Here is a 16,718-nt window from a genome sequence, read left to right as displayed (position 1 = left end):
GTTTCAGAAATAAAGCCAAAAAAAAAGTAGTTACCATTTCCTGAACGCTCCCCAGCATGACTGCGGGCGGGGGAAAAGGGAAGGGGAACTACAGCTCCCATCAGCCTCTCCGTGCGCCCGAGGCAGAGCAGGGTTCTCCCTCACGGACGGGAGGGTTGGGTCGGGTGCACTGGGACGGGGGCTGTCCTGCCACGACCAGAGGCAAGGGGCCCTTGGGAAGGGCAAGTGGAGGGGCTAGCACTGACATCTTTTGTATTTCTTATCTGCTTCGCTTCGCTGCTCCGAAGACTCCGAACCTGCCTGGGTAAGTGTCGAGTCTACCAACCACTTTGCTCCTCTGGCTTCCTCCTTCTGCCATAGCGTCACCCGCGGGAGCAGCTCAGGGAGGGGAGGGACGAGAGCCAAGTAGCTGAGAGTGGCAACTAGACACCCCCCCCCCCCCACACACACACACAAATCCCCGGATTTGGATTTAGCAAGAAAACTGTGCCGTGGGGACAGCGCGGGTGGGGGTGGGGGGTGGGTGTGGTGCCCTCTGCGCTCAAGGAGCTGCCGGGAAGGATGAGCCTGAGATTACGAAAATCCGCACCGGCTGCTCTCCGACAGGGAAAATGTCTCGGGAGTTTTCCAGGAGCAGGCGTTGCACTCTGAAAGGTATCAACTTTCTCCGGCTACAGCAGCGAGCCTGGCTCTGTTCCGTCGGGCCGTCCCACTTCAGAGCTCCTGAGGGGGACATACGGCTGGGGAAGGGGACAGACGGGAGACAAGAGCTCTGCTCTCATGACACCTGCTCAGGGCACGGCTCAGTCCCCTCGCATGTAGGCAGCTGAGGCCATCCAGGTGAGAGCTCAGTGCCTAACCCCATCGGCTTGTCCTGAGATAACTGTAGTTTGCCTTAGCCCTTGGACTGCGTGTGCCTGCCAGGAAGCAAAATAGCAGGTAGCTCTCGGGCTGAAGGTTGATGGTTATCAGGGATATCCTTCCATTCTCACACCACCTTGTCAAGTGTGGAGGGAGGAGTTGCCCTCTCCTCCGTGAATGACTGCTCCCGTGTTCCTGCTTTATCAGGCTTACAGGCATTCAGTCACAGTTCCTTCGGCCAAGACGAGGTGGTACCCTTGAGGGGGCTTGGTCACTTGACCTCGCGAACAGACAACAAGGAAATACACCTCCTTATGACTGAAGGAGAAAGTGAAACAGAACAGAGCAGAAGCCAGAGCTCCAGGGGAAAAAGAAAATGGAAGAGAATCCTAGTGTGGAGATTTCTAGAGGTAAGTGAATCCTGTGCTTACTCCATCTACCAGGAAAATCTGTTTTCAAGAACATTTCAACAAGTGGCATGAGAAACCTAAGAAGCATTAAAATTAAATAAAAAAAGAATTACCTCTTTTCCAAGACAAAAATTCAAGTCGCTAGATTTATTTGAAGGGTGAAAGTTACTTTCAGTTTTGGATTCCCACTTGCAACATTTTTAGACTTTGTGTCCAGGATGGCAGACAAAAGGAAAGGCAACCATGGGGATCCACATTGGGAGAGCTTTCTTCCCTGTGGGCAGCAGCTTTGTAATGCAGGCTGTGGAGAGAGAAACATCTCCTGTGGGCCAGCTGCCAAGTGGAAGAGCAGTCTGGTAGAGCAGCTCCCAATTGCAGGGTTAAATAGAACCAGGGGTACAAAGCAACACCCTCAGGTACCAGCCAAGAAGGAAGCTCTGTTGAATGCAGGTGTCTCACATGAACCCATGAAGACACATTCAGATTTTATAATAGACTTCCAATGAATAAGTGAGTCTCATAGGGTTATATCTGCCTGGTGGCCGTGGGCCTGTTTTGCTTAAATACAAGACCCAAACTCTGCAGAGCCCAGAAATCACAAATGTACAGATGCTGAAAAAATCAGCCTGTTTTCCATCACCTGTGGACCTCTGCAGGAGGCAAGGTAAGAAGTGCTGGTTTTGTCCAGCTTGAACAGCAGGATGCCTCCCACTTCCTTGTATTTCAGTTTCTACCATGTACTTACATTCTCCGGGTGCCTTGTTATGACTACTACATGTGAGCATCTCAGTGATACCATGATGCTAGAACCAGCTCAGATCTGTTCTAGTGTTCTTGTAATACTCCACAACAGAGGCTGTAAAAATCATGCTCCTAAGGATAGCATATTCTGACATGACAACTGCAGCTTTTTCTCTATTTTCAAATTAGCAGGGGCTTTGTTGCCATTTTTATAAGTCTTCATATTAATCTTAGCGCAATTACTGTAGTGCTTGATCATTCATAAGCAATTTTTCCGCAAACAATGCCTGAAATTTGAGTTACGCTGCTTGGTATTCCAAGATTCAGAATACATTTCAAATGCTTGTATTTAGCCCCAGAATATCTGGCCATATGGCTATCTGAGGTTATGAACTCTCATTCTAACAGCTGGGCCAGCTCAAGGTGCAGTGGAGAGAACAGCTGATCATCCTGTGATCCAAGAGGCCCTCGAACAAACACTTGAGTACCAAGTGACAAGCAGGTGGCCTGGGACCTCCTGCAAACCAGAGGAGGACTCTCTGGTGTGTGAATCACCAGCTGCTGATGGAGAGATGGCACTGTCAGGTCCAGCTGGCCTCAGAGTAGAGGAAAAGGTTCCCCTGCAAACTGAAGAATCTGAGAAGAAAAGAGATGAGATCTCAGAAGGATCCCCTGGAGAAGAAGACTTGGATGAAGGTGAGTCTCTCCCTGTCCTTGTGCAGAGCATTTCCAGAATGCTGATAACCTGGGCCTTTGCTTAGAGGAGGCAGACTAGGACGCTGTTGGTTCTTGGGCTAAAAATACTAAGCATCGTTAAATTGTTTTCTCCATAGCCAGGCGGACTCACGATGAAATGGATGCCAAAGACAACATCCCTGCCTGCCAGGAGACACAGGAGAACCCAGAGATAAGCAGGCACTGTGGGGGCTCTTGCACAGCAGAGGAGGATGCTTCATCAAGAAGCAAGTCACTGAGCTCTGACGGTAAAATGTCACATTTGGATGTGACTGCTACAGAAAATGTCACCAAGGGCCCATTTGCAGAGAAGAGCACCACTGCCCTTCTCCAAGAGCAGGAGCCAGAAGAACACCTAGAGCAAGAAGCGCAGGAGAGCAGATCCCAAGGCACATTAAGGAACAGACGTGGGACCAAAGGTGAGCTGGTGGCTGCACGCTACTGCTCTTGCATCGTGCGCATATCTACACTTGAGTGGACATTAGGAAAAGAGTACAGTGATCTCTCCAGTGCCCATTGTCAGTTTTCCAGAGTCAAGCAGGAAAGAAGGTGTAGGAAATTAACTGGCATCTCTTCTCTCTCCTTTGGATACTGCCTTGCTTTGAAAGGCACAAAACCATGCTGTACCCTGAATCTTTTTCGTCCTTCCTCTGCCCAAAAATGCAGAGTGCCAAGACTCAAAGCAGTACCAACCCAAAGCAGTATTAATTAACCCAGAGCAGTATTCACTTATAACCCTTTCCTTCAGCTGGCAGCTCCTGGCAGCTCTTTCACTTTTTTCATTACTGTACAATATACCTGTTCCCTCAACAGTGAGCAGCACATTTCTTTCTCTTACTGTAGGGCACACAGCTCCAGATCCAGAGGCTCAGATGTTGACAAACTTCACCACCCAAAACACAGACCAGAAGGCCAAAAAGTCCCTCTTGATGAAAGGTGAGGAAAATAACTTTCCCTTGTTCATTACTCATCGACCAGAAGGCACAGATCCTCCAGGAATGAAACAGATTTAATTATTCTTCTTCTCCCTCAGGACCTTTCACAGCCTTTTCTGGGAATTTGAGGGAAAAAAAAATCTCCTTAAAATAGTTCAGTTTGACCCTGTAGTAGCAGATTTCCCTCCAGCTTTCCAGCCTCAGGAGCAGGGACACCATTTCCAACATGCTGGGAGCACTCTGGCATATCCTGGGGAGTCTGAAGCTGCTACCCCTTCTTGGTCCCTCTCTGTGTCAGGGTGCCCAAGCAGGAACTGTGATGCTGGTCTGCACCACACATTTCTCCTGGTAAAAAGAAACCCTGCTGTACCACAGAGAAGGAAGCAAGCAGTTGTGTCTGGACTCCACTGTCCTCCTTTTTGGGGCTGAAGCATAGTCACCTTTGTTCACCCAGCATAGCTAGGAGGGAGGCAGTGAACAGGACACCTTAGCTGACTCAGACACCTCCATATGTGGAGGTACTTGCTCCCAATGGCCACAAACCTTAAAAAAAAAAAAAAAAAAAAAAAAAAGGAGGGTGGAGGAGAAGAAGGCTTGTGGTCAGCTGCAGTTTCCTCAGGAAGTTTTGGACTGTTACAACAAAGCTCATAGCTTTGCCTCCATCTTTGGAGCTGTAGTCCTCCCTGGTTGGTGTGTAGACACTTGTTCTCACAACATGGGGCAAACAGCCACGTCACCATTTCTGGGCCTCCAGAGAACGTGCCAACCTGAACTACTCTCCTGGAGTAGTGGGGAAGGCCCAGGTGGGGAAAAAGAGCCCTTGTAGCTACTTTCTAGCATATCAGCTCTACTGCTGCTGACTTCTGTTGCCTATCTTGGGCCTTCTCCTTGCTGAACAGGGCTTATGGTGATGGCCATCATACTTTTTGTCTGCTACTTCTCCGTATTCTGCTTTGGCATCCCGACCTCTGAGTCCCAGCAAGTCCCCAGGAACCCCATGGTGGAGGCCTTTGTGTCCCAGTTCAACCAGCTGCAGGACATGTTTCCAGGGCAGAGTGCCCAGCTCTGGCTTCGTGGGCGCAAGGTCCTGCAGAAGCACCTCAATGCATCCCACCACACGCAGCCGGCCATCATCATCTTCACAGCCGCCCGCAGGGGTGAGCAGACCTTGCGATGCCTTAGCACCCACGTGGCTGACACCTACTCATCTGCCCTGCATGCCGGAACGGTCCAGATTGATGGGAGGAGTAAATCCAGGCTCCAAAGTCACCGTGCCAAGCTAGAGGTCGACTCAGAGCTGAGCTCAGCTTTCCAGGGCGGGGACCGTGCTGCAGTGATACACCACTTTGAACTGCTGCCTGCAGGGGCTACCCTCATCTTCTATAAGTACTGTGATCATGAAAGTGCTGCTTTCAAGAATGTGGCCTTGCTGCTGACTGTGCTGTTGGAGGATGAGATGCTGGAGACCCACATCAGCCCCAAACAGGTGGAAGAGAGAGTTCATGACTTCCTCTGGGACAAGTTCACCAGCACCAGCGCTCCCAGCTCATACGACCACATGGACTCTGACAAGCTGAGTGGGCTGTGGAGCCGCATCTCCCACCTGGTCTTACCAATCCACCCAGTGCAGACCATCGAGAGGGGGGGCTGCAAGGTCCACACCAAACCGTAGGGACAAAGGCTCCCAAAGGACAAAGCCAGAAGTCCAGGAAGGGTTGGAAAGACAGTCCTGGCTGACCCTGGTGCATGTGTAGGCACACACAGTACTATTTCTCTTCAATTTGTTTCCCCTACTGTGATGAGTCTGACAGGAACAAGTAGATCCAGGACACTTGGCCAGCTGAGTCCTAAAGATGATAGGTCACACAATTCTTTCTGGCAGATGTGAAGAATGGATATTTTAAGCTGCTAATTGCACAGGAGAACTTCACTCTATGGGGAGGCATAAGGGAAAAGTGGACTTTACAGGTAGCATTTCTGTCAGGAAATACTCAACTGATGTACACAACTGGTACACCAGAAAAATTCTTCAGTTCATAGCTCTTTCCTTGCTCCCTGCCTGTCGGTTTGATGATGTCGTGTACATCAGTCTCACAATGTACTTTATCCAGTAGGTTTCTCTCTCTTTTCAGAGAGCCACTGGAACACAGGAAGGTCAAATTCCCCAAAGCTATGCTTCAGAAAGAAAAACAATTTGCTATTTAAGGGTTTGACCAATCTTTATGGAGTCCCACATGTACAGACAGACTGACACTCAGCAAAGATGAGACCCTAAATATAGGATGTTTAACCAAACCTGCAACTCAGAAATCTCCTAAACACCAATTACAAGAAATGTCAGGTTTTCAGTACTTAAACTGCACTCATGGGGGGATCCCATGTGCCAGAGAACAAGCTCCAAAGACAGAGAGCAATGAAACAGAAACCACCTTGTTGTTGCCTTGTTGATGTGAAGCCTCAAGGGATTGCACAGGTGGAAGAATGAGTAGTACAGTTTAATACTACCTTTAAAAAAAAAATGTCCACATTACCACCACAAGGCTATGATCATCTCTTTGAGCTGATGCATCAGCTTTGATTGTAGATGAGAGCTTGCTCTTCCCCTGATCTCCTACCTGTCCATAGGGCTGGAAGCCTTCTGCTTGCCTCTCCCCAGCTAGCTTTTATTGATGAATGCAGATGTTACTGTTGGCATTTTTTTCAAACCATGTAAGATAGCACACCAGGGTCTTTGCCCTCCAAAGGTACATTTGCAGCCCTGCCAGGCAGCTGCTGCTCTGGCATATGCTAAAGCAACAAGGAGCAGAGTTAGGATTAGCTGGTAAAGACAAAGTCTCTAGCATTAACACTAAAAATCCTCAACCAAGTAGACTGGTTTCTTACTGTGCCTCTTCCTGCACCCCAGGAAGAGAAATCCAACTCGTGGAAACACTGTGGTGCCCTCACATGCTGCCTTTCTGCAGGTGCTCTGGGGTAGAGCAGCCAGCTCAGAGAGCACCTGGGGAGGAGGTGCAAGTTGGGGTATCACTAGTAACCCAAGAGTCAGGCCCAGGTGCCAACCCCTTGTGCTTACAAGTGCCTGCCAGAGAAGGAGCAGCTGGAACACAGCATGGCTTCTTTCAATATAAGCAGCACAGACTCTGCATCTGAACAAGACACAAATCAAGAACACTCTAGTGTTTTTTACAAGCAGTGCATTTTAGGGCTCCTTGTGCCAACGCAACTCTGTTGTTGGCTGGAGAGATCCCACCAACGGTGCCTTGAGGGTCTGCCCCACCACAGCCCCTCACCCTAAACCCACAGCCTGACTCTTCTTACTCACACCGTGTGCCTTGCTCTCTCAGATTTTTTGCCATTAACTTGGAGGAGGAGACAAAAGATAAGGAAGAGGAGGGTGTTATGTGTTCAAATTCTAACCAAAGAAGATATTTTTTGTTTATCTGGGGACATAAATGCAAGACCACAGGGGTTTTAAACCTGAAAAAAATGAGAATTTCTTTCCAGAGTCCATTAGGGCAGCCTGGGGCATGGTTTTGTACAAGATGCAGGTTGCTTCCCTCCCTCCCATTTATTACTATACACTACTTTAGTAACAGAAAACACTATTTCTGCTTTGCACAGTTCAGTGCATCAGGGTGTTGATGTAAGAACCAGCAAAATGTTAATCATGATCAGTATCTCAAGGGAAACCTATGTTTTACTGTTATCTCACCCTTGGTTGTATGTATGTACTGTGTTTGTAATGCATAGCCAGGATATCCACGCCAGAGATATTTTTTATGACCTTTTAAAGACAAAAATATCTACTTGCTTCTGAAACAAGACTTCTATTTGAAAATAAAGAATGAGATTGTGAAAGAAAGCAGCAAAGACTTTGAGGTGAGACTGGAGTCTTACCATATTCTTGTTTGTAGCTTTGTTTGCTTTTTCCTAGCTAGTTTCATCACATTAAGCATATCATATTTTACAAAGTTTTATTTAGGTCAGGGGCTGTAGTTATGCAAACAAAGCGAGTATTTGCTTTTCCAGAAAAAACCCAAACAACTCTTCAATTGTTTGGGTAACAATTCACAGCTTTTTCAACTAAGGCAAAAGTAAAAACTAACCCCCAAAGAGCTGCTGAATTGGACCCAGTCTGAAACATACTAGATTTGCATAATACATAATGATAATAATTCAACTGAAATCCACTGGCAACTTAAATGTTTCAGAAGTATAAAAAGCAAATGCTTGTCATTTCAGCACCCTGAATCAAACCAGTTCCACACAACGTCACACCACCTCAGCACACACATTAATTTTTATGTTTGTGGTCAATTATTTTTCCCAGCCTAAGTAGAGGGCTGGGGGAAAAAAAAAAAAAAAAAAAAAAAAAAAAAGAGAGAGAGAGGATTTATTCTGTTATTTTGGCTTTTCTTCAGTCCCTGCCCAGGCTCTGGCAACCTAAATATTCCTAACATTTGCAATTATTTGAAAATAGATGTTAATGTGATGGATTTCAAGTTTGGAGCAGAAGGTTTAGAAATAAGAATACCTATGTTGGTTGTTTTGTGTTGTTCCAGACTGCACTAGGATATTTTTCCCCCCCCTCTTCAGTCATTTAAGCTTCTTGAGGAAAAAGTATCAAGGAGCTCTGCAATGCATTTCTATGATGTTTCAGACATACGACCATCCTGTAGGAAAGATACTGTGGTCACTTTCTGTCCCCAAAATGTGATACAAGGCAGCAGTTTGTGTAGAAGCCGAGTGTACCATAGGTTATACACCTGGGGCTGGATAGCTGGGATTTGTACTTTTAGCTGTAGTTAGAGCCTATATACAAGTCACCTGGCAGCATCCAGATGACTTGATTTCCATGGTTAGTTTAGGTTCTTTTCAGGTGCACGAGCTGTGTGCTAGAGCGCTGGGTCAAGGTGGGTGTGGGAGGATGGGGGGGGGTTGTGGGTGGTTCTGACTCACACTTATCTGGCTTTATTTTCTAGGTGTGAAGAGAGACACTGGTACTGCGGAGGACGCCGGCAAGGTGAGGGCTGCCTGGAGTGCAGAAGCAGCAGTTTTCGGGTGTTGCATTCTGTGGAGGGGTGAGCTGTGCAATGCACCAGTTACCTCGGGTGGCTTCTGTGGGGAACTGGCTCACAGGGTCGAACCTCCTGACCCAGCTCCCTGTGCGGATCCGGGCCCCTCCCTCCCCCTGTTGCTTCCCGTGCTGCGGGTGAGCGCGGGGCTGCAGAACGGGGCGGTCCGTGACACGGCAAAGGTGGGCGGGGCTGGGGACCGCACCCGTCCCTGTTCTGTGTGTGCATTCACACCGGCATCGGAGCCGAGCTCATTTTTTAATCGCGGCCGATCCCGGGTGCAGAGCGCGGGGCTGCGGCTGCGGGCACAGCGCGGGCACTGGGGCTCTGCGCGGCTGCGGTGCCGCTTTGGGCGCTGGGGAATCGTCACTGCCGGCGCGTGATGCCGCGCCGCTTCCGGGGTGATGGCGGCGCTGCTGCCGCGCGGTTGCCTCTCGCCGGGTGCGGAGCCGCCGCCTCCGCTCCTGCCGCCTCTACCGCCCCTGTTGGCGGAGCTGGCGGGCAGGGCGCGGAACTCCAGCCCGGCGGGGGGGCGCCGGCTGCGGTCGCTCCGCCCGCCTCCGGGAGCGATCGAGCGACCCCCCCAACCCGGAAGCGGCGGGGGGGGGAGCCGGCGGGGAGTTTGAGCCCCGTCCTGTCACGGGCTGCCGCTCGCCGGTTTTGTCTGCTTTTGGCAGTAAATTTCTGGTGATGTGAAGGAATCGTGGAGCTGTCTTAAAATGCTCTTAGGTGTCGGCCGGGGAGGCAAAAAGTCTTGTGACGATTGATAGAGATGAGGGGGGCACCGTGTCAAATGTGTGCTGGACTCTGTGCTGGTGCATTTCGGCCCCGCAGTGTATTTCCACATGAAGCTGCTTCCCCCTGAACTGTTCATCTTTTGCTACACAGGTGACCTTGCCCCAGCTCTTCTTGCCACATCTGCTCCTGCCCCATTGCCATACTGCCAGTTAAGGAGGGAACATGGCCTGCATCAAACTATCAAGTTAAAAACAAAGTTAAAGACAAGAAGTTTGGTGGGTTTTCCTTTTAGTACTTGTTGGGGTTTTTTTCTCATTTTCAACAAGGTGTTGAAAGCATTCTGCCCTGTCCTGTCCCATACTCTCCCATCCTGTCAATTCCTGCCCTGCACTTTCCCGTTTCTGCACTTTCCCGTTTCTGCACTTTCCCGTTTCTGCACTTTCCCGTTTCTGCACTTTCTCTTAATTGCACATTCCCTTTTTCCTTTTTCCTTTTTCCTTTTTCCTTTTTCCTTTTTCCTTTTTCCTTTTTCCTTTTTCCTTTTTCCTTTTTCCTTGTCCCTTGTCCCTTGTCCCTTGTCCCTTTTCTCCTTTCTTTTTCCTTCCTGTCTATTCCTTTCCTGTCCATTCCTGCCCTGCTCTGCCCAGCTCTGGTGATGGAACAGTGCCTTTGGTCTGAAATATTTGGGCTCCAGTTTATGTCTGAGGGCAGAAAAATCAATGTCTGCTGAGCCCTGGAGGAGACATCTGAGGCTGCCTGAGTCTCTGCTTGAGTCCGAGAAGCCCTTGCAATAACTTCTCACTAAGTGTTGTCACATATCACATTCCTCTCCAGCTAAATAAAAGTGCTTTTCAAGTTCTGAAAATTCTTTCAACTCTTTGACTTCTGAAAGTGGAGAGGAACTTTTGTGGTGTTTCTTCAGGTACTCTTTCAAGTATTGAGAAAGACTGGGAAAGCCTGTACATAAGAAATAGATGCTGTGGCACGTGGTGTTTGTTTTTTTGTTTGGTTGTTTTGTTTTCTTTTTTTGTTTCTGTTGTTGTTGTTTTGTTGATTTGGGTTTTTTTGTCTCAACCACAAGTTTGTGGCTTTTTAGCATCAGCGTTATGACACGAGTCTGACCACTGAGGTATCCAGTGCTGAGTTGTTGAGGCTCCAGTTCTGAGAGATCAGCCAGTGTCTGGTAAATGGTTCTGATGGGCTAAAAACTTGTATGTTTTGCAGTAAGAATTTTTCCTTCCGCAGCTTGCAGCTCTTGTTTCAGAGGCTTTTGCAAGCACAAGAGCACAATGTGTGCCAGGTGATCAATTTTCATCAAGTTGTGGCTAAACTCCAGGGCTGATGAAAATCGGTCAGTGCTTCTATGACTCCGTGTATCTTGTCTCAGTCCTTTATAATGATGCATTTCAGGAGAGTAAGCAAGCTGGTAGCTGAGGTGCTTGTGATTTGTTTTCCAGTTCGTGGCTCATGATGCAGTATGTCGCTTTAAAAAAGCAGCATTAACTGGGAGACTGTCTCCCCGACAGTCTTTGATGTCACATTTGTACTGTTGTATCTTTTTAAGGAAGGCTTGGCTTTAAATTGTAAAGGGCCTTTTCAGAGGAGGGGTTCTGCATTTTGTGTCAGTAAGGCTGACTAAATGAGAAAGGGGAAATTACTAAATAATTTGAGGTCCCCTCTGTAATAACGCAGAGTCCAAATTCGCCTCTGCACTGGTGTGATGAAATTTCCTTAAATAAACACCCCTCCATCCCCCCTCCACCCTTCTGTGCCTCCCCAACCCCCAAGTTTTCCTCTTGTGGAAATTCGGATGGTGTAGTTGTGGCTGCAAGAAGGGGGGGGGTTAATTTCCATATGAGTAGGTGACCTGTTGAATGTCAAAGGTGGTGATAGCCCAAATGTTTTACCTGAATGGATCATATTTGGGTGAATTTTCTTCCTTTGTGCTCTTCAGACAGCCACTTGGGAGTCGATTGACAAGATGGGGAATGGTTTGGGAGGGGGAGGTGGAGGCAAACAGTACGGAATCTCTTTCAGTTTTCCATTTTTTCTTCTCGTTCTCCTTGATTCCTCATCATAGCTTCTGCATCCTTCTTATCAGGGTCCTGGGTTTTAATTTTTAAAAGCACTCTCTCTTTTTATCAGGATTGTGCCTATCACTTCCCCCAGCCAATTTTCAGTGACTCCAGGCAGCAATTGCGAAAGCCTCAGGGCTTCCCGCCCGTAGTTAGCTGATGCTTGGGTTTGAATCAGCATTCCCTGCTTAGCCCTGGCCCTTCCAGCTACTAGGCTGGGATCTCTCATTGCTATACTGCAAGCTGAACGACGGCTCTTGAACCTGTCCCCAGGTCTATTTCTGTCATTCTTCAAGAGAAGAACAAAAGAATCAAGACATGGCAAATGAACACCACATTCCCTCTGTCACTCAGGGTGGTTTCTCAAGGTATGAGAAACATACCAGCATACATAACTTGATCCCATTTCCCTTCTTGTCTTAAAAAACAATATTGACTTCTCTTGTGAGGCAGGTGACAAAGCTTTAGGTTTGTATTTCAGGTTGTTAGATTTCTCAAAAATAGTTGAGCTGAAATGGAGAATGCTGCTTTTGGCAGAGAGCTGGAGAAGTGAGTTCTGAACTAGCGAGGAGTTTAAATTTTGAGGAGACTTGCTCAGTAATGTATTTCAAGTTCTACTTTTGAATGCTTTGTGGTCATTACTGGTGAGATTGTCGTATCTGTAAAGGCGCCTGTCTTAGCAGGGCATACTGGTTTGAGTGTCTCTGAGTGAGGATGGTGCTTCCCAGAATGTCGGCTGTCGAGAAGCCATCTTCACCCTTCCCCCCGTGTATTTGAGGATGCTGTTTGAAGGGTGGAAGTCTGCAAGGTTACTGTTGGACATCTGCAGCTTCCTTGAGCTTGGACACCCGCTGTTTTTTCTGCCATCTCTACCAGCTTCTTTGTCATGTGAAAGCCAACCTGAGGGGCTGTGAGGGGATGAGGGTGCAAATCGGGAGGGGTTTTACAGTCAGTGTGTGCGCTGTGGACACAGCTCGGGACCGCGGCGGTCCCTGCCCTCGTGTGTGCATTCACACACACACAGGCAGGCAGGCAGGCAGGCAGAGACACCGGCATCGGAGCCGAGCTCTCTGTTGACTCGCGGCCGTTCCCGGGTGCAGAGCGCGGGGCTGCGGCTGCGGGCACAGCGCGGGCACTGGGGCTCTGCGCGGCTGCGGTGCCGCTTTGGGCGCTGGGGAATCGTCACTGCCGGCGCGTGATGCCGCGCCGCTTCCGGGGTGATGGCGGCGCTGCTGCCGCGCGGTTGCCTCTCGCCGGGTGCGGAACCGCCGCCTCCGCTCCTGCCGCCTCTGCCGCCCCTGTTGGCGGAGCTGGCGGGCAGGGCGCGGAACTCCAGCCCGGCGGGGGGGCGCCGGCTGCGGTCGCTCCGCCCGCCTCCGGGAGCGATCGAGCGACCCCCCCAACCCGGAAGCGGCGGGGGGGGAGCCGGCGGGGAGTTTGAGCCCCGTCCTGTCACGGGCTGCCGCTCGCCGGTTTTGTCTGCTTTTGGCAGTAAATTTCTGGTGATGTGAAGGAATCGTGGAGCTGTCTTAAAATGCTCTTAGGTGTCGGCCGGGGAGGCAAAAAGTCTTGTGACGATTGATAGAGATGAGGGGGGCACCGTGTCAAATGTGTGCTGGACTCTGTGCTGGTGCATTTCGGCCCCGCAGTGTATTTCCACATGAAGCTGCTTCCCCCTGAACTGTTCATCTTTTGCTACACAGGTGACCTTGCCCCAGCTCTTCTTGCCACATCTGCTCCTGCCCCATTGCCATACTGCCAGTTAAGGAGGGAACATGGCCTGCATCGAACTATCAAGTTAAAAACAAAGTTAAAGACAAGAAGTTTGGTGGGTTTTCCTTTTAGTACTTGTTGGGGTTTTTTTCTCATTTTCAACAAGGTGTTGAAAGCATTCTGCCCTGTCCTGTCCCGTCCTCTCCCATCCTGTCAGTTCCTGCCCTGCACTTTCCCGTTTCTGCACTTTCCCGTTTCTGCACTTTCCCGTTTCTGCACTTTCCCGTTTCTGCACTTTCCCGTTTCTGCACTTTCTCTTAATTGCACATTCCCTTTTTCCTTTTTCCTTTTTCCTTTTTCCTTTTTCCTTTTTCCTTTTTCCTTTTTCCTTTTTCCTTTTTCCTTTTTCCTTTTTCCTTTTTCCTTTTCCTTTTTCCTTTTTCCTTTTTCCTTTTCCTTTTTCCTTTTCCTTTTTCCTTTTTCCTTTTTCCTTTTTCCTTTTTCCTTTTTCCTTGTCCCTTGTCCCTTGTCCCTTGTCCCTTGTCCCTTTTCTCCTTTCTTTTTCCTTCCTGTCTATTCCTTTCCTGTCCATTCCTGCCCTGCTCTGCCCAGCTCTGGTGATGGAACAGTGCCTTTGGTCTGAAATATTTGGGCTCCAGTTTATGTCTGAGGGCAGAAAAATCAATGTCTGCTGAGCCCTGGAGGAGACATCTGAGGCTGCCTGAGTCTCTGCTTGAGTCCGAGAAGCCCTTGCAATAACTTCTCACTAAGTGTTGTCACATATCACATTCCTCTCCAGCTAAATAAAAGTGCTTTTCAAGTTCTGAAAATTCTTTCAACTCTTTGACTTCTGAAAGTGGAGAGGAACTTTTGTGGTGTTTCTTCAGGTACTCTTTCAAGTATTGAGAAAGACTGGGAAAGCCTGTACATAAGAAATAGATGCTGTGGCACGTGGTGTTTGTTTTTTGTTTGGTTGTTTTGTTTTCTTTTTTTGTTTCTGTTGTTGTTGTTTTGTTGATTTGGGTTTTTTTGTCTCAACCACAAGTTTGTGGCTTTTTAGCATCAGCGTTATGACACGAGTCTGACCACTGAGGTATCCAGTGCTGAGTTGTTGAGGCTCCAGTTCTGAGAGATCAGCCAGTGTCTGGTAAATGGTTCTGATGGGCTAAAAACTTGTATGTTTTGCAGTAAGAATTTTTCCTTCCGCAGCTTGCAGCTCTTGTTTCAGAGGCTTTTGCAAGCACAAGAGCACAATGTGTGCCAGGTGATCAATTTTCATCAAGTTGTGGCTAAACTCCAGGGCTGATGAAAATCGGTCAGTGCTTCTATGACTCCGTGTATCTTGTCTCAGTCCTTTATAATGATGCATTTCAGGAGAGTAAGCAAGCTGGTAGCTGAGGTGCTTGTGATTTGTTTTCCAGTTCGTGGCTCATGATGCAGTATGTCGCTTTAAAAAAGCAGCATTAACTGGGAGACTGTCTCCCCGACAGTCTTTGATGTCACATTTGTACTGTTGTATCTTTTTAAGGAAGGCTTGGCTTTAAATTGTAAAGGGCCTTTTCAGAGGAGGGGTTCTGCATTTTGTGTCAGTAAGGCTGACTAAATGAGAAAGGGGAAATTACTAAATAATTTGAGGTCCCCTCTGTAATAACGCAGAGTCCAAATTCGCCTCTGCACTGGTGTGATGAAATTTCCTTAAATAAACACCCCTCCATCCCCCCTCCACCCTTCTGTGCCTCCCCAACCCCCAAAGTTTTCCTCTTGTGGAAATTCGGATGGTGTAGTTGTGGCTGCAAGAAGGGGGGGGTTAATTTCCATATGAGTAGGTGACCTGTTGAATGTCAAAGGTGGTGATAGCCCAAATGTTTTACCTGAATGGATTATATTTGGGTGAATTTTCTTCCTTTGTGCTCTTCAGACAGCCACTTGGGAGTCGATTGACAAGATGGGGAATGGTTTGGGAGGGGGAGGTGGAGGCAAACAGTACGGAATCTCTTTCAGTTTTCCATTTTTTCTTCTCGTTCTCCTTGATTCCTCATCATAGCTTCTGCATCCTTCTTATCAGGGTCCTGGGTTTTAATTTTTAAAAGCACTATCTCTTTTTATCAGGATTGTGCCTATCACTTCCCCCAGCCAATTTTCAGTGACTCCAGGCAGCAATTGCGAAAGCCTCAGGGCTTCCCGCCCGTAGTTAGCTGATGCTTGGGTTTGAATCAGCATTCCCTGCTTAGCCCTGGCCCTTCCAGCTACTAGGCTGGGATCTCTCATTGCTATACTGCAAGCTGAACGACGGCTCTTGAACCTGTCCCCAGGTCTATTTCTGTCATTCTTCAAGAGAAGAACAAAAGAATCAAGACATGGCAAATGAACACCACATTCCCTCTGTCACTCAGGGTGGTTTCTCAAGGTATGAGAAACATACCAGCATACATAACTTGATCCCATTTCCCTTCTTGTCTTAAAAAACAATATTGACTTCTCTTGTGAGGCAGGTGACAAAGCTTTAGGTTTGTATTTCAGGTTGTTAGATTTCTCAAAAATAGTTGAGCTGAAATGGAGAATGCTGCTTTTGGCAGAGAGCTGGAGAAGTGAGTTCTGAACTAGCGAGGAGTTTAAATTTTGAGGAGACTTGCTCAGTAATGTATTTCAAGTTCTACTTTTGAATGCTTTGTGGTCATTACTGGTGAGATTGTCGTATCTGTAAAGGCGCCTGTCTTAGCAGGGCATACTGGTTTGAGTGTCTCTGAGTGAGGATGGTGCTTCCCAGAATGTCGGCTGTCGAGAAGCCATCTTCACCCTTCCCCCCGTGTATTTGAGGATGCTGTTTGAAGGGTGGAAGTCTGCAAGGTTACTGTTGGACATCTGCAGCTTCCTTGAGCTTGGACACCCGCTGTTTTTTCTGCCATCTCTACCAGCTTCTTTGTCATGTGAAAGCCAACCTGAGGGGCTGTGAGGGGATGAGGGTGCAAATCGGGAGGGGTTTTACAGTCAGTGTGTGCGCTGTGGACACAGCTCGGGACCGCGGCGGTCCCTGCCCTCGTGTGTGCATTCACACACACACAGGCAGGCAGGCAGGCAGGCAGAGACACCGGCATCGGAGCCGAGCTCTCTGTTGACTCGCGGCCGTTCCCGGGTGCAGAGCGCGGGGCTGCGGCTGCGGGCACAGCGCGGGCACTGGGGCTCTGCGCGGCTGCGGTGCCGCTTTGGGCGCTGGGGAATCGTCACTGCCGGCGCGTGATGCCGCGCCGCTTCCGGGGTGATGGCGGCGCTGCTGCCGCGCGGTTGCCTCTCGCCGGGTGCGGAGCCGCCGCCTCCGCTCCTGCCGCCTCTGCCGCCCCTGTTGGCGGAGCCGGCGGGCAGGGCGCGGAACTCCAGCCCGGCGGGGGGGCGCCGGCTGCGGTCGCTCCGCCCGCCTCCGGGAGCGATCGAGCGACC

At 49.0% G+C, this 16,718-nt stretch overlaps 1 protein-coding gene across 3 annotated transcripts; it reads left to right on the top strand.

Annotated features, from left to right (window-relative positions):
- Positions 1-177: 177 nt before the first annotated feature.
- On the top strand, positions 178-7,975 carry TOR1AIP2 (torsin 1A interacting protein 2). Of its 3 annotated transcripts, none has more exons than XM_030455084.1 (6): positions 178-304; positions 1,186-1,271; positions 2,421-2,708; positions 2,846-3,166; positions 3,591-3,683; positions 4,582-7,975. In XM_030455084.1, exons 2-6 carry the CDS (start codon positions 1,238-1,240, stop codon positions 5,352-5,354), a joined length of 1,509 nt encoding a protein of 502 aa, XP_030310944.1. In that variant the 5' UTR covers positions 178-304; positions 1,186-1,237; the 3' UTR covers positions 5,355-7,975. The 3 variants fall into 3 exon arrangements, with proteins under 3 accessions (XP_030310944.1, XP_030310942.1, XP_030310943.1); XM_030455082.1 differs by having other exon boundaries at positions 1,069-1,271; XM_030455083.1 differs by lacking the exon at positions 178-304 and adding an exon at positions 678-840 and having other exon boundaries at positions 1,069-1,271.
- Positions 7,976-16,718: the final 8,743 nt, after the last annotated feature.

The sequence above is a fragment of the Calypte anna genome, chromosome 8, assembly GCF_003957555.1.
Source record: "Calypte anna isolate BGI_N300 chromosome 8, bCalAnn1_v1.p, whole genome shotgun sequence".
NCBI lineage: Eukaryota > Metazoa > Chordata > Aves > Apodiformes > Trochilidae > Calypte > Calypte anna.
Note: the sequence above shows the minus strand (reverse complement) of the source record. Positions and strands in the feature narration are given on the sequence as shown.

Coding starts and splice junctions, on each gene's coding strand:
- TOR1AIP2 (XM_030455084.1), top strand. CDS start 1,238: ATGGAAGAGAATCCTAGTGTGGAGATTTCTAGAG. Junction 2,709..2,845: donor AGAAGAAGACTTGGATGAAG/GTGAGTCTCTCC, acceptor TTTTCTCCATAG/CCAGGCGGACTCACGATGAA. Junction 3,684..4,581: donor AAAGTCCCTCTTGATGAAAG/GTGAGGAAAATA, acceptor CTTGCTGAACAG/GGCTTATGGTGATGGCCATC.